Source organism: Sus scrofa, chromosome 1, assembly GCF_054392235.1.
Source record: "Sus scrofa isolate SSC_HxYL_T2T_F1_AM1 chromosome 1, Sscrofa_HxYL_maternal_Yorkshire_Landrace_v2.0, whole genome shotgun sequence".
Taxonomy (NCBI): Eukaryota; Metazoa; Chordata; class Mammalia; order Artiodactyla; family Suidae; genus Sus; species Sus scrofa.
Window position 1 is genome coordinate 233,997,805 of NC_139383.1, and position 21,854 is coordinate 234,019,658.

At 38.7% G+C, this 21,854-nt stretch overlaps 1 protein-coding gene across 8 annotated transcripts in view; it reads left to right on the forward strand.

Annotated features, from left to right (window-relative positions):
- The window catches only part of CFAP95 (cilia and flagella associated protein 95), a 226,112-nt gene that overhangs the window by 55,274 nt on the left and 148,984 nt on the right, over window positions 1–21,854 (forward strand). For 6 of the 8 annotated variants that reach the window (XR_014822703.1, XM_084987668.1, XM_021064709.2 and 3 more), the window contains exon 1: window positions 8,917–9,163. The exons of the other annotated variants lie outside the window; for them this stretch is intronic. Coding sequence is in view for 5 of the 6 variants with exons in the window: in XM_084987668.1 (XP_084843794.1) it covers window positions 9,012–9,163 (152 nt within the window). In the remaining variant the exon portion in view is untranslated. Of the gene's footprint in view, window positions 1–8,916; window positions 9,164–21,854 lie in introns of those variants that run through there. 8 annotated transcript variants of the gene reach the window in all.

Genomic DNA, 21,854 nt, shown 5'->3' on the forward strand with positions numbered 1-21,854 from the left:
GACTGACTTTACTTAGTATGAGAGTCTCTCGTTCCATCCATGTTGCAGCAAATGGCATTATTTTGTTCTTTTTTATGGCTGAGTAGTATTCTATTGTGTACATATACCACATCTTCTTAATCCATTCATCTGCCGATGGACATTTAGGTTGCTTCCATGTCTTGGCTATTGTGTATAGTGCTGCAATGAACATACCAGTGCATGTGTTGTTTTCAAGGAAAGTTCTATGTGGATATATAGCCAAGAGTGGGATTACTGGGTCATATGGTAGTTCTATATTTAGTTTTCTGAGGTACCTCCATACTGTTTTCCATGGTGGTTGTACCAATTTACATTCGCACCAACAGTGCAGGGGGTTGCCTTTTCTCCACACCCTGTCCAGCCTTTGTTATTTGTGGATTTGTTAATGATGACCATTCTGACTGGTGTGAGGTGGTACCTAATAGTAGTTTTGATTTGCATTTCTCTAGTAATGAGTCATGTTGAGCATTTTTTTTTTCATGTGCTTGTTGGCCATCTGTATATCTTCTTTGGATAAATTTCTATTCAGGTCTTCTGCCCATTCTTCAATTGGGTTGTTGGCTTTTTTTGCTGTTGAGTTGTATAAATTGTTTGTGTATCTTAAAGATTAAGCCTTTGTCAGTTGAATCATTTGAAATTAATTTCTCCCATTCTGTAAGTTGTCTTGTGTGTGTGTGTGTGTGTGTGTGTGTGTGTGTGTGTGTGTGGTTTCCTTTGCTGTGCAAAAGCTTGTCAGTTTGATTAGGTCTCATTGGTTTATTTTTGCTTTTATTTCTGTTGTCTTGGGAGACTGATCTGAGAAAATATTCATAAGGTTGATGTCAGAGAATGTTTTGCCTATTTTCTCTTCTAGCAGTTTGGATGGTGTCTTGTCTTACATTTAAGTCTTTAAGCCATTTTGAGTTTATTTTTGTGCATGGTGTGAGGGTGTGTTCAGTTTCATTGACTTACACGCAGCTGTCCAGTTTTCCCAGCACCACATTCTGAAAAGACTCTTTTTCCCACTTTATATTCTTGTCGAAGATTAATTGACCATAGGTGTCTGGGTTTATTTCTAGGTTCTCTATTCTGGTCCATTGGTCTATATGTCTGTTTTGGTATTAGTACCACACTGTCTTGATGACTGTGGCTTTGTAATATTGCCTGAAGTCTGAGAAAGTTATGCCTCCTGCTTGGTTTTTGTTCCTCAGAATTGCTTTGGCAATTCTGTGTCTTTTATGGTTCCATATAAATTTTTGGATTGTTTGTTCTAGTTCTGTGAAAAATGTCATGGGTGGAGTTCCCGTCGTGGCGCAGTGGTTAACGAATCCAACTAGGAACCATGAGGTTGCGGGTTCGGTCCCTGCCCTTGCTCAGTGGGTTAACGATCCGGCGTTGCCGTGAGCTGTGGTGTAGGTTGCAGACGCGGCTCGGATCCTGCGTTGCTGTGGCTCTGGTGTAGGCCGGTGGCTACAGCTCCGATTGGACCTGGGAACCTCCATATGCCGCGGGAGTGGCCCAAGAAATAGCAAAAAGCCAAAAAAAAAAAAATGTCATGGGTAATTTGATAAGGATTGCATTGAATCTATAGATTGCTTTGGGTAGTATGGCCATTTTTACAATATGAATTTTTCCAACCCAGGAGCATGGAATATCTTTCCATGTCTTTGAATCCTCTTTAATTTCCTTGGTTAATGTTTTATAGTTCTCAGCATATAAGTCTTTGACCTCCTTGGTCAAGTTTATTCCCAGATATTTGATTTTTTGGGGTGTAATTTTAAGAGGTACTGTATTTTTGTATTCCTTTTCTAATATTACATTGTTAGTATACAGAAATGTAACTGATTTCTGAATGTTAATGTTATATACTGCTACTTTGCTGAAATTGTTGATCAGTTGAAGTAGTTTTTGGGTTGAGTCCTTAGGGTTTTCTATATATAGTATCATGTCATTTGCACACAGTGACAATTTTAACTCTTCTCTTCCAGTTTGGATACCTTTTATTTATTTTGTTTGTCTGATTGCTGTGGCTAGTACTTCCAATACTATGTTGAATAAAAGTGGTGAGAGTGGGTATCCTTGTCTTGTTCCAGATTTTTTGGGAAGGCTTTCAACTTTTCTCCATCAAGTATTATATTTGCTATGGGTTTGTCATAAGTGGCTTTGATTATGTTAAGGAATGTTCCCTCTATACGCACTTTGACGAGAGTTTTTATGATAAATGGATGTTGGACTTTGTCAAATGCTTTTTCTGCATCTATTGAGATGATCGTGTGGTTTTTGACTTTTCTTTTGTTAATGTGGTGTATGACGTTGATTGATTTGCATATGTTGAACCGTCCTTGTGAACCTGGGATGAATCCAACTTGGTTGTGGTGTAGGATCTTTTTGATGTGTAGTTGGATTCATTTGGCTAAAATTTTGTTGAGAGTTTTTACATATATATTCATCAAAGATATTGGCCTATAGTTTTCTTTTTTGGTGGTATCTTTGTCTGGTTTTGGTATTAGGGTGATGGTGGCATCATATAATGTCTTTGGGAGTGTTCCTTCTTCTTCAGCCATTTGGAAAATTTTAAGGAAGATAGATATGAGTTTCTTTTTGTATGTTTGGTAGAATTCGCCTGTGGAGCCATCTGGTCTTTTATTGTAGGGAGTATTTTTATTGCATATTCAATTTCATTTCTAGTGATTGGTCGGTTGATTTGCTTCTTCTTGATTCAGTTTTGGCAGGCTGTAAGTCTCTAGAAAGTTGTCCATTTCTTCTAGGTTGTCAAATTTGTTGGCATATAATTGTTCATAATCTCTCTCTCTCTCTCTCTTTTTTTTTTTTTTTTTTTGTATCTTGGCAGTATCCATTGTGATTTCTCCTTTTTCATTTCTAATTTTGCTTATTTGGGTTTTTTCTCTCTTCTTCTTGGTGAGTCTGGCCAGAGGTTTGTCAATTTGGTTTACCTTTTCAAAGAAAAAGCTCTTGGTTTTATTGATTTTTCTATTGTTTTTTGAATCTCTATTTTATTGATTTCCTCTCTGGTCTTTGATTTCCTTCCTTCTTCTTTTCCTAATTCATTTAGGTGGTGGATTGAGTTGTCAATCTGAGATTTTTCTTCTTTTTTGAGGAAGGCCTGTATTGCTTTGAATTTCCCTGTAAGCACTGCTTTTGCAGCATCCCATAGATTTTGAATGATTATGTCTTCATTATCATTTGTCTCGAAGTATTTTTTTATTTCCTTCTTGATTTCCTCATGGATCCATTGATTTTTTAGTAGCATGTTGTTTAGTCTCCGTGTAGTTAGTTATTTATCATTTCTTTTCCTGTGGTTGATTTCTACTTTCATGCTGATGTGGTCAGAGAAGGTACTTGAAATAATTTCTATACTCTTAAATTTGTTGAGGTTAGCTTTGTGCCCCAGTATGTGATCGATCCTTGAGAATGTTCCATGTGCACTTGAGAAGAATGTGTATTCTGATTTTTTTGGATGTAATGTCCTAAAAATATTGATTAAGTCTTAATTTTCTATTGTGTCATTTAGGATCTCTGTTGCTTTATTGGTTTTCTCTCTAGAGGATCTGTCCATTGATGTGAGTGGGGTGTTAAAGTCTACTGTGATTGTATTGCTATCAATTTCTCCTTTTAAGTATTTGTTGTACTGGGTGCTCCTAATAATTAGGTGCATATGTATTGACAATTGCAATATCCTCCCCTTGAATGGATCATTCTACCATTAAATAGTGTCCTTCTTTGTCTTTCTTTATGGCCTTTGTTTTAAAGTCTGTTTTGTCTGATATGAGTATTGCCACTCTTGCTCTCCTGTCCTGTCCATTGGCTTGAAATATCTTTTCCCATCCCCTCATTTTCAATCTTTATGTGTCCTTTGCCCTAAGGTAAGTCTCTTGTATACAGCAGATTGTACATTTTTGTTTTTTTTTTATCCAATCTGCCACTCTGTGTCTTTTGATTGGAGCATTCAGTCCCTTGATATTTAATGTAATTATTGATAAATATGTATTTTTAACATTTTAAATCTTGTTTTCCAGTGGATTCTATGTTTTGCCTTTCTTCCTTTCTTTTTTTCGTTGGATGATTTCCATTATGTCCTTTTCTTTTTAGTTTTTGTGAATGTAATGTTTGGTTTTGATTTGTGCTTGCCCTGCTTTTTAAGTATTTTAACCCCTTCCTGTATCTACTTGCTTTAGCCTAATAGTCATATAGGCTCAGACACATTATTAAAAAAAAAAAAAGAGTCTAGATTTTCTTACTTTCCTTCCCCACATTCCATGATTTCAAAATCCTTTTTTAACATCTTCATGTTTGTCCTTTTGTTGTTCCTTGTGTTTATCATCACTTCTACAGTAGTTTTTTTTTTTTTTTTTCCATTTCTAGATCTGTATGCTGGCTTATTTAAGTGATTGTTTTTCAGTTGTGGTTTCTTCCATCCTATTTATCCTTACTTGTTTTTTTTTTTTTTTTTTTTTATTTAGAGAAGCCCTTTCAGTATTTATTTTAGAATGGGTTTAGTATTGCTGTACTCTTTTAGCTTTTGTTTGTTTTAGAAATTCTTTATTTCTCCTTCTAATTTAAATGATATTCTTGCTGGATAGTGTATTCTAGGCTGCAAATTTTTTCCTTTCAGAACTTTGAATATCTCTTGCCACTCTCTTCTGGCCTATAGTGTTTCTGTAGAGAAATCAGCTGATAGCCTTATGGGGATTCCCTATAATTAACGCTTTGTTTTTCTCTTGCTGCCTTTAGAATCCTCTGTTTAGCTTTTGCCATGTTTATTACAATATGTCTTGGTGTGGGCCTGTTTGGGTTCAACTTATTTGGGGCTCTCTGTGCTTCCTGTATCTCGATATCAGTTTCCTTTAGATTTGGAATTTTCAGACATAATTTCTTCAAATATATTTTCAATCCCTTTTTCTTTTTCTCCTCCTTCTGTAATTCCTATTATGCATAAATTGGCCAGCTTTATATTATCCCATAGTTCTCATATTGCTTTCATGTTTTTTTCATTTGGTTTTCTGTCTGCAGTCCTAATTGGGTGATTTCCATTTTTCTATCTTCCAAGTCACTAATTTGCTCCATTTGTATCTCTGAAAATGAATTTTCTAGTTTTTCTTGGCTCCTCCTTATATTTTCTAGTTCCTAGATTTCTAACGGAATCTGCATTACTGTTCATATAGACTCTTAATTCCTCTATGTTCAGCCTTAATTCCTTTATTTTCATTATCTTCTTTTTGAAGTCAGTGTCTGTCAGACTGCAAAGGTCTGTTTCATTGCTGGTTCAGGTGAATTCTCCTGCTCTTTAATTGGGAATAGTTCCTGAGCAGTTGGAGTCCACTCATAGGCCCCCAGTGGTGGCAGGCCATGCCTCCCTCTGGCCTCTGAGATGACCACTGTGGTCCATCCCTGCTGCCTGTAGGTCACACAAGAGGCACCATGTTGCACTTAGCCCTCCATTGCCCTTAGCCCACAGAAGAGGTGCCCGGCTACCCATAGCACAAGAAGCACCCAGTATCCCATAGCCTGAGAAAGTGGCTTCTTGCCTCCTGTAGTCTGCGCCAGAGGCATCCCACCCTCTGAGAGCCCAAACGTGTTCAAGGAGATTCCTATGGCGGTCCGCCCCTCCTACTCTTGCCCTCCCCAACAATGGTGCCTTGCTTCTCCTCTGAGCCCAGACCTCCTCCCAGGTTCCCTCTGCTGTGGCGTTCCACTCCCCAGCCTGTAGCAGACTGCTCCCCCACCTATGGCACACCACTCCTTAGCCCCTCAAGCTGTCCACACACAGCCAACCCTAGTCTTCTCCCCAGAACTGACCTCCAGAGCCTGAGTCTCAGTGCCCAGCCCCTGCCAGAGCATCTCAGGCTGTGATGTCTGGGGTGGTGGTACAGATGATCTGTACAGCTCTCACTCTGCTTTGCCTCCTCAGTCCAGCTGCTGTGCTTTTCTCGGTGACTTTGAGGTCCCTCTGTCTCAGCTAATCTCCCCATCAGCTAGATGGCTTCCCAGGATGTAGGCTCCTTTTCTCTCTCACAGCTCTCTCTCAGGAATGTTAGTCCCATCCTGATTCCTTTTCTCCTCTCTCTTTTTTTCTTTTGTTCTACCCAGTTGTATCAAGAATTTCTTGCCCTTTTTGGAGGTTTAAGTTCTTCTGCCAGTGTTCCACAGATGTTCTGTGTGAATCATTTTACATGTAGATGTGTTTTTTGATGTGTTTGTGGGAGAAGGTGAATGTGAGGTCTTACTTCTCTGCCATCTTGATTCTTCTCCTTGCCAACATTTTTCTCATTCAGACTATTAAGTTTCATATGAAAATATCATAAAAAGATATTCATCAAATAGACCTTGTAGACAAACAAAGCTTGAAAATCAGTGAGGTATACCTAGGAAACTCCACACAAACACAAGCACATTTTAGAGTATTTTTCCCAAGTGATAAGTACAAAATTAGGATGTAGTAATAGCATTAATAATTGAAATTTAATTGAGGACTGAGCATGTATTAGGCACTGTTCCTCCTGTTTTCAATATATTTTTCTTCTTATGTAATTCTCACAAACTCCTCTGCAATAAATACTGTTCTATTACTGATAAGAAAGGAATCAGCAAACTGAAAATTTCACAAAATGTGCTGCTATATACAAAGGGAATATAATATGTCTGAATCTGAGGATATCTCCTGCATATCAACTCTAGGTTTCGAAAAGTATTTAGTAGACACAGAAGACAATAAAGTTTATAAAGCTGATATAAGGGTGAAAGAGTACAACAACAACAAAAAAGCATATTCAACTCCAAAAGACTGTCAGCTTGCCTTAAGGAACTCTAAAATAACAAGTCATGTTTGTTTTCTTAATATATTTCTACTTGGAATGCTGAAAAGCTTTTAAATATCTGTAGCACCAGTGTACCACACAAAGGGCTTATTACTCTGGGCAGCTTCTGTCTCTGAGTCAAACTGGCTACAGCGATTTGACCTTTTGGTTGCACATATATTATGTTGCCACCACTTAAAGCATAAGTAAAATAAATATGCTTTAAGTGTAGGTAAAATAAAATAAACTAAATGACAGCATGATAATAATATTTGTGGAGTAATAGCAATGGGCTATGCTTTGATTGGACAGAATTTAGCTTAACATGGATCTTATTTAAACTTTTTTTTTTTTTCCTATTTTAGGGCCGCACCTGCAGCACATGGAAGTTCCCAGGCTAGGTCAAATTGGAGCTATAGCTGCTGGCCACAGCCACAGCCACAGCCACGCAGGATCTGAGCTGCATCTGCAACCTACACCAAAGCTCATGGCAAAGTGGGATTCTTAACCTCATGGATACTAGTCGGGTTCATTTACTGCTGAGCTACGAAGGGAACTCCTTACTTAACCTTTTAATATCTATTTTGCTTTTCATTCCTTCAAGAAATAAGGACTAGTGGTCAGTGCTCTACCAGCACTAAGCTGGTGACAGCGGACTATTTATTTGATTCTCAAAAACATGGCTTAACTGTGGCCATCAGTAAAATAGGGGCCTAAGTTTACCACAGTTGCCCATCACAGGCCACAGAAAAGCACTTGGTAGCTGTATGTAATAAAATTTTTGAAAACTGATCCAGAAGAGCACTTCACTATTTATAGGAGTGCTGTATTAAATCTTTTGCAAACTAGAGAATCTATTTGTAATGTGAAATACCTCTTAATTTACGTTTTTATGTTTGAGTTTTTGGAGTACATGTGGTTTTCTTAAAGTAAGAAACTTCTGGAATTTATGGAAATGCAGAAAAACCTAAGGTAATAAAATGTAATACTCATTTCTTAGTTCACTCCGCACTCTTAAAATGATTGCATGCACTCAGCACTATGCCAGGCAGTGGGATGGCCATGATTAAGTCAGTTAATGTCCTTAAGGTGCTCAGCTGAGGTTGGGGAGGAGAATTCTGGTGTGCTAAATATTTTTTTCTTGGAAACTCAAAAGCAGAATAAGCACAAGGCAGTTATCCAGTGATTTCTTGATAGCAATGCCATAGATAATCTTTTTGAAACCTCCTTCATGCACATAACTCAAAACATAATAATGTGATGAATTTGTCTTGTTACAACATATCAAATTAAAACATGGAGATCTTGGCAAATCTTTGGAAGCTGAATGCCTTGGAGCACTAACCTGTACCTAGAGCTTGGGTCTTTTAGCCATTTCAGTCCAAAGGGACTTCAGGTTCTTGTGTCCATTTCACCACCTCCTGTACAGTCTCCTCCTCTACTTCGTTTTTCACAGCAAGAAACTCCTGCTCAGAAAGGTTGAGAAAGCAACTGAAGTTGGAACCAGCCAAGCTTTTTTACCCTTAGATTTTTGACTTGCTAATTGATTCTGCTCCTCCTCTTCTCAGAAAAGCTATATAGAAATGACATGTTTTAGTAATCGGGGGGTGTTCTCTTGCCCCCTTTTAGTCAAATTTATATAACATGTAAGCAGAAAGTGTGGTGGCAACAGATGAATGGTAAAAAGAAACTTCACCAAGGACAGCTCGAACAGACCTGCTCTGGGCTTAGGTTCCTTTGCTGACCTGGTGCTCTGTCTTACACCCCCCGCCCCCGGCTCTAAGGACTAGGCTGAGAGGAAGGTGAAACTACAGATCCCAGGATGCAGTTGTCCCTCTTAACTTCTTTGTAACCTGATCAATCCCCTCATAGCATTCTGGGATATGTAGTTTCTTTTTTATTTTTTGTCTTTTGCCTTTTGTCCTTTTAGGGCTGCAGTCGCGACAGACGGAGGTTCCCAGGCTAGGGGTCAAATCGGAGCTGCAGGTTTCTTTCTAATTGGTATCTGCTCACACAGCCTAGGAAACCAGGACTGTTAGGTTGCAGGGTTCCGCCCCTCTATTGACTCCGCCCCTTCCGTTGACCTCGCTCCTGGTTGCTTAGGAGATAAGAGACTCTGAATCTTGGTCTGTGTCCGTGCAGGGAGCAGGATAGTGCAGAGGGAAATCCTATGAAATCTGTACCAGGAGGGCCACCATGGAGAGCTCTGACAGTTCCTGTCGGGACTGGTGCAGCGGTAGGCAATACAGGTTTGAACTTGGACCCACGGACTTGACAGAGCGCAAGGGCTCCCTAACCCTCCGCTCCCATCACAAGAAATACTCGAAGCCAGTGTTGGTGTATTCCTGGTGAGCAAGCTTTTTTGCAGTTCCTAGGTGTTAGGAGAGGATGAAGAAGGGAAGGGAATGGGGGAGGAGAGGAAAGGAGAGTAGCAGAGAGAGAACAAGTGTGGAGAGGTTAGACTAAACAGAAGAGGAAAATGTGAAGAGAGGAAAGGAGGGTAGCAGAGAGAGAACAAGTGTGGAGAGGTTAGACTAAACAGAAGAGGAAAATGTGAAGAGAGGAAAAGAGCAGAGAAAGAAAGAAAAAGCTCATATAAGAGAGATAACTGGAAGAGAGAAAAGAAAGGGAAACAGATCTTCAAAAGAGATAGAGAGAGTGGGAGTGAGAGGCAAGGAGGAAGAGATAGGAGATTCTCCAAGAGCAGCCCCACAGCATACATGGAGACTTGCTGCAGCCAGACAGAGGTCATAGATCACCCACACAGAGGGTGGAGGTGGAAGCAGGAAGATGTGGAAGCAGGAAGAAATGAATTCAACCCAACAAACATTTGTGTGTCACGCACTTTGCTGTGTGTTGGAGACTTAGAAATGGATTAAGTGGATTCAGTGAGACAGTTTATAGAAAGCATTTAATACAATGCCTAGCACAAAGCAATCAATAATATTTATGGTAACTAATATTTATTTAGGATAACATAATGGTTAAAAGCTTGGGCTTTAGGTTTGAATACCAACTCTGCAGCTTGTGATATAGCCAGTGATGTGACTGCTCTAAGCCTCTGTTTCTGCGACTGTAAAATAGGGATGATAGAATTATTGAGAGATTAAACAAGGTAGTGTATGTGAAGCACCCTTTGACATACAGCCTGGGTCATAGTAAACACAGTGTACATTATATGGATGTATTAGGCCATGGTGATTAACTTCAGTGAACCTCATAGTCCAGAAAAGGAGAATGTCAGTAAATACAGTATAATCTGATTTGTGCAAAATAGAGATAAGTATAAAAATAAAGGTAATAGGAGAGGGAGGTTAGTATGTGTGTGGTTTTCTGAGCAAGGTTTAGAGGGAGAATAGGAGCTCCATAGGTACACAAAAGAGAAGACACAAGTGCAACATAGTGGTAAAAAGCTACATCATAAGGAAATATAAATAGTTCTTTAGAATGGTAAATACAATTGATTTCATAATTTATGTATTCTGTACTTGCAAATTTATCTACTTGCAAAATTTTACTTGTAACCTCCGTATCAATACTTGTGGCACTTTCATGGTCATTTATGGTCATGTCCACAGGGACAAAAAATTTGAACCATCCTACGCACACATTCTCAGTTGATGTCAGACACTCTGCTTTCTTATTTCAACTCTCTTACTGTAAACAAGTGTTCTTCCACGGGCTATTTAGTGCCATTTTTTTTTTGCATTTTTGAACTTTTTGTTGGTGATATCATTGTTCAGATAGCCATCAAGCATAGTGCTAAAGTGCTGTCTAGTGTTCCTCAGTGCAAGAAAGCGGTGATGTGCCTTATGGAGAAAATAGGTGTGTTACATAAGCTTCATCCAGCCAAGAGTTACAGTGCTGTTGGCTGTGAATTCAATGTTAATGAGTCAACAATGTATGTTAAATAGGATATACTTAAATAAAAACACACATAAAACCCGATCATGTATTGATTGGTTGATGAAAATGTGATCAGAGGCTCACAGGAACCTAATCCTGTATTTGCTCCAGAAGCAATCATTCAGTATTTGCTAATTGTGACTATACAGAACATAACAACCTTGAATAATGAGAATCAAATATAAAATTTGAGAGATACTTGCATTTTTTCTGAGCTGTCTACAATGCTGGCATCCTTGTTTTCTTTCCATAGCCAACCACTCACAAAGATCTGTCCTCCAAAAAAAAAAAAAAAACTGCATAAAGTTCAAATTCTATAAACTTTCAAATGAATAATGTCATTGGCCATTTTGTTTTTATGAATTCTGTTCATAATTATTTGTTTTATATTGACTTATTTTATCATATATTAAATTTTATTGAATTTTAACCTTTTATTAGTGATTTTTAATTGATAAACACCTACTATCTATAATACACTGTTTGGGTAGCCTCTCAACTGAGTATTTGGTCAACTATTCTTTGCAAAATAGCATCTAATGGGAAGAAATTCTGATGCACCCCTGCTTATGAAGCAAACATTTGGATGATTCCTATGTTTCTCTTTATGTGTAATACAGTACAAGTCTGTTTGACTTACCTACACATATTAAAAAACAGTTGTGTATAAGAGACATGATCAAGTGATATACCCAGAGTGGTTGTTAGAGGTATCTTTAGTCCATTACTAGATAAGAAGTTGTCTAAGAGTCATGTCTTCCTTGAGCTGGAGTGGTAGATAAAGAGCCACATCACTTGTATCACATCACAACTTAATGTTTTTGAGTGAGAAAGGCCTTTTTTAGAAATTAATTTTATCAGTTCTGGTAGCATTTATGGAGGTATTTAATCAGAGGGTTCAATCAGAAATTTATGAGTTGAAGGGACATTTTCTCTTGGAATATCTTCCTATCACTGAAATAATGGAATACTAAGATCCAGAACAATGAGATTCGCCCTTAATAAATTATCTGCTATGAATCTAGTTCCTATCTATCTATCTATCTATCTATCTATCTATCTATCTATCTATCTATCTATCCATCCATCCTCATCTCTTCTTCCTTGGCCAAACTGATATCTGGTAATAAGTGATGAGCCAAAAAATTCATTCTCATCTCCATGGAGATAGTTCATGCTCTGGTCTCCACTTAAGAGTTTTAAGGGCTCAGGTTAATTTTATATAGTTGTAATTTCAATTACTTTTCTCTCCTACCTAAGCCCTAAATTAAAGAGTCTGGGCATTTTATTCTCCTGTTCTTGCTCCCATTATAGGGAGAAAATACTAAGAGAAAAGAAGAAAAGGAAGAAAATTAAAATATGGTGGTGATTGTGGGGTAGGAACTTGATAGTTTTAAAGATTTTTACAGAAAATCATTTAGGCAGGGAAAGGAGATAATAGAGCTTTCTGTGATGCTCTTCAGACTTTTATACTATTGGGCTTTTTGAACAGGGAGTTCATATGTATTCAAGGTACTCCACATCAGAAGAAAATCCAGTTTCAAGGGACTAGGATAAAATTAGTATACTTAACAGAAAATAGAAATGAATTTTCTAATTTGCTGTACATTCTTCCTGTATTTCTCAGGGACTAACCTGGAAGAATTTAGCATCTTTCACATCACTAAGGACCAAGCTAGAGTACATAGATCTTCTCTAGCCAGTAGTCCCTTCTTGTCACATCTCCAGCATACACTTGAAAACCAGGATCAAAAGGCACCGAAAATAAGAAAGCCCTTTAGCAACCACGTGTTGCAGCCTGCCTCTGTTGAAGTTCATAAATGCTTCCTCTTATACCAGTCCTCATCCTTCTACTTTAAAAACTTAGGCCTGCAATAGAAAGCTTTTTACTCTTATTTTGCACATTTTCAATGTTGGTTATGTGAAGAGGAGGAAGAAAAGACTTTTGTCAACTTGAAAAAATATGCACAAATTAAAAGGTGAGAGCTTTATTTGGGGCAAAATAAGGACTGTAGCCTGGGATACAACTTCTGATAGCTCTGAAATACCTCTCCAAAGAGGCAGGGGGAAATGTCAGTATATATGTGATTTGGGTGAAGGGAGAGGTACATGCAACCAAGCACACATGTTACAGAAATTTCCTGCTAGTCTTGGGAAGGTTACTGCTAATCATGAGGAGCAGGCATCACTATGAAGGATTTTAGTGCATTTCTAGACATGAGGAGATGCAAGAATTGGGCTCATAACATCTTCTCCTGAAAATATCTAACTATCTGAAGACCTGCCAGTTTTCCCAGAGCACTGAGCACCTCACTCCTGATCTCCAGCCTGAGCTCTTTCAGGGGTTTTGAGGGTCGGCAGCTGCAGTGGCTCATGATTCAGTCTGTGTAGAGGAAGATGGCAAGTGCCAATCTCCAGTTCATTCTTTAAAGAGGCTTTTTTGATCAATAATAATAAGTGAGAAGAGTAAGCCTTGGGGATAAGGACGCAGTGGATGCTCAAGTAATATGTATCAAAGAAACGGACAAATGAGCAGATAGAAAGAACACACACAAATACAAAGGCACTACAGCCTGGGGCCTCTATTTTATACTTTTAAAAGGCATTGAGGTCAAGAACTACAGGATGATGCAAATCCAGGATAACGCAGAGCTGATTTTTGCAGATATGATTCTGATGCAACAGGATACAGGATGACATTGAAGCATATTTGTTCACTTCTATATTAAGTGAACTTTAGATGACTATAGAGCATTAGGCTTCTCATTACATTGGTAAAGAATTAAAAAATGGGAGCTAAACTTCTGCTCTTTCTGTCACAGTGCATGAGTTTCCAGGGATTGATAGGTATTAAGGAAATTTTAAATTAATATAGGGACAAACAATATCTTTAAAGAGACATTTTAATTCCTTAACTCATACTTTAAAAAATATTGCGAATTATAATATTGTGTGACCATTTGTGGTGATGTAATAGTAGACCAATGATGTGGAAATATATTCAGTAGGTAGCAGAACTAGAAATTTTCACACTACTCAGATGCATGTATAAAATTTATTTTCTCGGAGTTCCTGTCGTGGCTCAGTGGTTAACGAACCCGACTAGGAACCACGAGGTTGTGGATTCGATCCCTGGCCGTGCTCAGCGGGTTAAGGATCTGGCGTTGCTGTGAGCTGTGGTGTAGGTCGCAGACTCAGCTCAGATCCCGCATTGCTGTGGCTCTGGCGTAGGCTGGTGGCTATAGCTTCAATTCGACCCCTCGCCTAGGAACCTCCATATGCTGAGGGAGCGGCCCTAGAAAAGGCAAAAAGACCAAAAAAAAAAAAATTATTTTCTAAAATTGATCCTCATGGCTTTTCAACTGTTGGTTTCTAGAGAAAAATTCATAATGCCAATAAGAGTTTCTCTGTCTTTTTGACTTCAAAGAGTTTGTTTTAGGTTAAAATAGCCTCTTTTAGAACAGTGCCCACTCTTTCTGAGTCTTCCCTCATCTACCCTCTCTTTTCTCCAATGGTATCTGTGTGTACACAAGGGACTGAAGTTATATGATATTTTGGTGATGGGGAAGTAAGGCTCGAAATCTGTATATGGGTCCTTGTTCTTGCTCACCTCATCCTTTACCCAACTTCTGTGCCTCCTACTGCTGAATTTGTGACTAATCTACTCAGTTTGTTGAGGACCCGATGTTTCTGCTTGCAGACTAAGTTCCATTTTGGCTCTTGTTGGCACTATAGATCCCCATATTGTGTTCATCCTCTCCTGACTGCTGATTTAGGCTGGTGGTAGCCGCTGTGGTAGGGGCACCTCATGCGTTAACATGGTGGCCCAGCTACCGGCCCACTGACATTCAATTTAGCTTTCATCGAATGCCCTGTAGAGACGGTGTGCATATTCTGTAGTTTTCCCAGAAGAGTTTATTCCCATTGTCATGAGACTTTTTTTTTTTTTTTGGTCTTTTTGCCTTTTCTAGGGCCACTCTCATGGCATATGGAGTTCCCAGGCTGGGGGTCTAATTGGAGCTGCAGCCACCGGCCTACGCCAGAACCACAGCAACTTGGGATCTGAGCCACATCTGCAACCTACACCACAGCTCTCGGCAACGCTGGATCCTTAACCCCCTGAGCAAGGCAAAGGACCGAACCCACAACCTCATGGTTCCTAGTCAGATTCGTTAATCACTGCGCCACGACGGGAACTCCGTCATGAGAACTATTAAAAGCCCTTCTCTCACTTTTTATCTTTTTTTTTTTTTTGTCTTTCTAGGGCTGCACCCACAGCATATGGAGGTTCCCAGGCTAGGGGTCCAATCGGAGCTGTAGCCGCCGGCCTACACCAGAGCCACAGCAATGCCAGATCTGAGCCACGTCTGTGACCTACACCACAGCTCACTGCAATGCTGGATCCTTAACCCACTGAGCAAGGCCAGGAATCAAACCTGCAACCTCATGGTTCCTAGTCAGATTCATTAACCACTGAGCCACGACAGGAACTCCCCCTCTTACTTTTTAAAGTTAGTTTCTTGAAAAGATAAATGATGGGTTCACCCTACTTATACAATATTTGGGGGCGTCTGGGTCTTGTAAATAGAAGTTTCAGAAATTTAGACCTTTTATTTCTTAACAATTCCTAACTTTCAAAAAAAGAAAAAAATCTCCTTAACTTCTGATTAGCCAGAAGTTAATCAGCAACACTTTTTTTTTCATATTCCTGGCAAAACAGTCCTAAGTCTTCCTAAGACAAATGTGGATGCCTCTGATTTATTAGAGCAAAGGTTATTTTAAAGATTTAAGCGCAAATATTAATATTTGAAAATATAAGTAAAAAAAAGAAGCAACATGTAATGAACTCTTTTTTTTTTTTTTTTTTTTTGGTTCTTTTTTGCCTTTTCTAGGGCCGCTTCCCACGGCATATAGAGGTTCCCAGGCTAGGGGTCTAATCAGAGCTGTAGCCACCAGCCTACTCCACGGCCACAGCAACTCGGGATCCGAGCTTCGTCTGTGACCTACACCACAGCTCACCGCAATGCCTGATCCTTAACCCACTGAGCAAGGCCAGGGATTGAACCCGCAACCTCATGATTCCTAGTCTGATTCGTTAACCACTGCTCCACGACAGGAACTCCATGAATTCTTTTCTTAAAAATATAAGCGTTATAGGCATTGAAAAGTGACTTAAAGTATATAACGTATACCAAAATATTTATTATTGGATGGTGGATTTATGGATTATTTGTCCTCTTCTTTTTTCTTCTTTGCCACTTCTACATTTTCCATACTGAATGTGTATTATTTTCATAATAAGAATAAAGTAAAATTACTTTAAAATTTTTGATATTTTCTACAGCTTTTTCTCTGAAGCAAATATTTCTAAATGATCAGAATTTAAACACAATACTTCATCTCTTTCAGCGTCTGAGTCATTCTTCATGGTTTATTATGAGTCTTTTTAAAATATCTTTTTAATTGCTAGTTTACGTTGGGTAAAAAGAATGATGCTATTTACATTCATTTGATTTAACCACCATTTCATTCTTGTCTGTGTTCTATAATGGTAGATCCTACACCATGGTTATTTTTAATCTAGTGCCACATTCTTATTCCTCAACATACGCACATACTGACAAATGCTTTTGAGTATAGAGGTTTTTTGAGGGAAAGCACTTTATTTTCTATTTTTCAAGATGATGCAGGACACTGCATCCTTTTGTCCTGGCTATGTTTTTCTTTCAATGTTATTCTCTTTTATGAAATTACAGTTAAATTCGTTTTCTGAAAACCAGTAATTATAGAATTGTTGTGCCTTGACCTTTTCGTGAGGTTTTGCTCAATTTAACTGGTGGACAAAATAAAATAGTTTTACTTGTGAGATGAACCCTTATAAGGTAGAGTATTATAGGACAGGCATTTCCCTATGTCAGTATACTTGGATCAGGAAATATCATTGCTGTATACAAGTACCTCTCTCTGGGCCAACACCTTACCTACCCATTGGACCATCTGCCTCCTGCGCCACAGGAGCCACCAGAACTGTCATAATGCTGCTGTATTCTTTATTCTCACAGATAGTCAGTCACAAATACTTTTCACTAGCTTTCTTTCTCTTACTGATGATCCCTTTCTAGGTAAGGATGTGGGGATTGAGGTAGGATGTAGGGCTTAGTGACATTTTGATAAGGAGAGATTCAGTCTGTGGACCCCAGGATACCTAGGCTCAGGGCTCAAGATTTTCAATAGCACCAGAACTGGTACAGTTAGGTAAACTTCTTTGACTTGCCTGGGAAGCCACTCCATTGGTACTATTTTCTGTTTATACTGATTAGATTTCTTTTGGTTACAAGTAGCAGATACTCAGCTTACACTAACTAGCCTGAAGAAGCAAAAAAAAAAAAAAAAAATTAGTTCACGACATTCATGGATTGACTGATTACTAGATCACTAGGAAGGCAGGGATGCAGCTCAGCTTTAGGAACAATGGGCATTATGGATGATAATGCAACCAGGTCTTGCTTCATTTCTCCTCTCTCTTCTTTGTGTGTTTGCCTCATCTTATCATTGAAGACTATGGGAAATATGACTGCTGTGGTTCTGGAATTTATATCTTACATCTTTATCCCACAAAAGTTGGTTTTAAGTTATTTTCAATTCTGAATTCAAAAATTCCAGTTCAGATGTCCATTCCTGGGCCAAGAATCTTTTTGAGGTCATCTGACTGGGCAAGGTTTATAGAAAATGGCAGCACTCTAATAGCCATAGGGCAAAGTAGATGTAACCAGGAGAAAGGAGAGCTGGGCTGATAATCCTATAGATATATACCATGTCCTATTCTGTCCTGTGGGTATCCGTTATATTTTATAGCCTATAGTGAGCTACAGTGGAGAATGAATTCAAAATTCCAAACATCCAAACTTTTTATAGAAGTTTAAAATGTAACCCATTGAGCTCCTGCTGTGGAACAGCAGGTTAAGGATCCTGCACTGTCTCTGCCGCAGCCATCTGGTTCAATCCCTGGCACAGTGATTAAGTGGGTTAAGGATCCAGTGTTGCCACAGCAATGGTGTAGCTTGCATCTGCTGGTCGGATTCCACCTCTGGTCCCTGGAACTTCCATATACTGTGGGTGCGGCCAAAAAAAAAGTAACTCATTAACATATTGATGATGTTCTAAATTAGCTGTTATTTTAATTTTAAATTGCCCTCCCACCTCAACCAGCACCCACACAATATAGTTTTAAAAAACTGACCTTTTATGTAACAGAAAACATAATATTGTGTAGAGATTGAGTGAACATATCTTTGTGATGTTTTGAAAAAGTTCTGCATAAATTTGGATATTGTATTACTGTTTTTGATAGACACACCTTTTATTACTGTTTCTAATATCTCATTTTGAAATACAGTTACATTTTAATTGTTATTAATTACACAGCATGTTTTCCTCCTTTTGATCTAAGTTTTGTTGCATTAACGAAGGTAATTAACTGGCAGAAAAATTATGTTTCTTTGTTAAGATGGTAAATCCTTAATCAGATTGTTCTAGGTTTAGTCAAATGGAAGAATTAATATAATGTCATTTATTTATTCCAAAGAATTTAGTCTCCTTTTATACATAGTGGTAGGAAGAATATTTTGAAATGAAAAAATGTGAATGACTTGTTACAATTTTTTAAACACTTGGGGAAACTCTGAGATGCTCAGCCAGGAGCCAGAAGCATTAAATTAGCTTTTGAGAAAAAAAGAAAACCCAAACAAAACGAAGAAACAAATTAAAAAGCCCTTAAAAATGTTCTACTTTCTAAACAAAGAAGTCTTTGATGAATGAAAGTTGCTGCATCATGGATTTGACCGTGTTCAAGGCATCCTCCATTAGGAGGTCAAGATTACTGTTAGACAAGAGTTGGGATGGCTTGCTGGGCAATTACTATGCACTGTGATGCATGCAAAGACCGGGATAAGCGGAGTGCTCTGGTGACATCCAAGAGGAGCACTTAGGCCTGTCAGACCAGGGAAAGTGTTCTGGAAGAGCTGCTGTGAGCTATGGTGTAGGTCGCAGATGTGGCTCTGATCCAGTGTAGCTGTGACTGTGGAGCAGACAAAGAGCTATAGCTCCAATTCAGCCCCTAGACTGAGAACTTTCATATGCAGCTGTAGCTACAATTCAAGCCCTAGCCTACAAAATTCCATATGCCACATTTTATACTATCACCTTTTTAAAGTGTATAATTCAGTGGCTTTTAGTATATTCACAGAATTGTACATCGGTCAATGCAATTAGTTTTAGAACATTTTCATTAACCCTGAAAGAAATCCTGTTCCCTTTGCCCTTGAGCCCTAGGCAACCACTAATCTACTTTCCGATCTCTAGATGGGTCTCTTCTGGATGTTTCATGCGAATGGAATCATATGATATATGTTCCTGTGACCAGCTTCTTTTACTTGGCATAATGTTTTCAAGGTTTGTCTGTCTTTTAGCATGCATCAGTACTTTGTTTCTTTTATTCCCTAATAATATTTTACTGTTTGGATATTATATCCCTCTATTTTGTTTGTATCTCCCCCTGCCCTTTTCCTTGATTTTTTAAGATAGTTTATCTATTTTGCTTACTTATTCATTTATTCTGTTTTCTACTTTATTTAATTTTGCTTTTATTTTGAATATTCTGTCATTCTGATTTCTTTTGACTTGCTTGTTCTTTTTTATATTTTTGAATTGTTTGTTTATTTTCATTGTTTCTTTTCTATTGATATAAGCACTTACAGCTTTGAATTTTTCTCTGGGTCTACTTTAGCTATATCCTGTGGATTCTTGTGTTATTTCTATTTATTAGTTTCTTTTTTTCTTTTCAGGGCTGCACCCATGGCATATGGAGGTTCCCAGGCTAGGGGTCCCATCGGAGCTACAGCTGCTGGCCTACACCACAGCCACAGTAACAAGGGATCTGAGCCACTTCTGTGACCTACCCCACAGCTCACGGAAATACCAGATCCTTAACCTGCTGAGTGAGGCCAGAGATCCAACCCACAACCTTGGGGTTCCTAGTCGGATTCGTTTCTACTGCGCCACAATGGAAACTCCCTATTTATTAGTATTTTTGAGAAATTCAGCAATTTGTTTATAATGAGCTTTGATTGAAGAGTTATTTGATTAAGTGCTTAAATATTTCCAGATTGAAGAAGAATCTCTTTTAAAATGTGCTGTTAATTTCTAGTTTTATTGCATTGCCTTTTATATCTCTCAAATATAATGAAGTTTTTCTTAATTTTTATGAAAGATCCATGTGCAGTTGAAGTGGATTCTTTAGGCAGGTCACCAGATACTGGTTTCACTCTTTCCACATGAAGACCAATTATGTTTACCCCATTTATCCAAGGAAAATCACACAAATTCTATCCAGTCATTGGTTAAAAGTCCAAGATCTCCATATGTTACACTGTTGTTTCTCTACTAAGTCTAGCTTTGGCTCTATTTGGGTCAAAACCCAGTAAAGCAGGGAGTTCCCGTCGTGGCTCAATGGTTAACGAACCCGACCAGTATCCATGAGGATGAAGGCTCGGTCCTTGGCCTTGCTCATTGGATTAAGAATCTGGCGTTGCCAGGAACTGTGGTGTAGGTTGCAGACGTGGCTTGGGTCTGGCATTGCTGTGGCTGGGGTGTAGGCTGCCAGGTATAGCTCCGATTTGACCCCGAGCCTGGGAACTTCCACATGCTGTGGTGTGACCCTAAAGCAAAAAACCCAAAAAACCAGTAAAGCAGAAAATTTTTTTACTTGGTCTCCATATACCCAGTGTACAGTGACGGGATAGGGACAAGATAACTGTAAAAGGCATTCCAATTCAGAAAGAAGAGGGATGGAAGTGACAGAGCTGTCATTTGTCCATGGCCTTCTTAAATCCTGTCAGGTACACATTGTCAGGGAGTCGTACATTAGTGTCAGGAATGTCCTTTGCTTAGACCCTGATTCTGTTTTCTGGCAGCAGCTTACCTTTCCTATTACTCTTCATGGCCCTTGGCTCTGCCTTGTGTCTGATCTTTTCTTTTCCATTATTCCCCTTGACTATACCTGCAATGGATGTATGCCCTCCTATGGGCTGTTTGGCTTTTTCAGTTCACTTTCTGTTCCCAGAAGTTTGGGGCCCAAAGGTATTTTAAATATTGAGCAGTTAAAGAATTTTTAAATGTAGGCTCCTGGCTTATTTAGAAGTGTAGTTCTTAAAAACTTAGTTTTTTGTTTGTTTGTATCCAGTTAGTTCCAACTACTAAAAACCTAACTCTTAATTCTTTCTAGACAAAGTTCTCAACCTTGCTATATATTTCTTTATTTTTTCTCCTCATGATACCTTGAATATCACTTTGACGCTCTTGTAGTTTCAGAAATCAGAAACCCTGGGAATTTTTGTTTGGCTATCTCCTTAAGCATATGTTTGCTCCAGTCCAATTTAATTCATTGGGAGGATCTAACAATAGGATGAACTTTGCTACTTTGTCTCAAAAAATTCCTTTTCAGTTTGCTCTTAAAGTTTGAGATCTAAAAGTTATTGGCCCTTTTAACATACCAAGGCTCTGTATTTCTGAAATCTTTCATTTCCTCCTGTTTTTTTGTAAGCCAAGCAATTTCCTGAACTTATCTCTCTCTCTTTTTAAAATACTTTGGCAAAAAACAATTATCAGTAGCAATTTGCATACAGAACTAACAAACTGATTTTGTCCTTTGTCTCTTTCCCACTATCACTGGATACAAGGTTTGACTCTTAACCTACTGTGACTCTCAAATGTTTGGCCTCTCCAGCCTCTGATCTCAATTTCCTATTGTCTTTGCCTGATCTTTAGCCAGTGCCATATATTTTAGATTTCTGTTATAATAGCACCCCTCTGCTTCTGGTGCTTATATCAATGTTAGAATAGGCTTGGCTTGGAGTTCCCATTGTGGCTCAGCAGTAATGAACCCAACTAGTATCCATGAGGATGCAAGTTCAATCCCTTGCTTCACTCAGTGGGTTAGAGATTCAGTGTTGCCATGAGCTGTGGAGTAGGTTGTAGATGCAGCTGGAATTTGGCGTTGTTGCTGTGGCTGTGGCATAGGCTGGCAGCTACATCTCTGATTCGACCCCTAGCCTTGGAACTTTCATTTGCTACGGT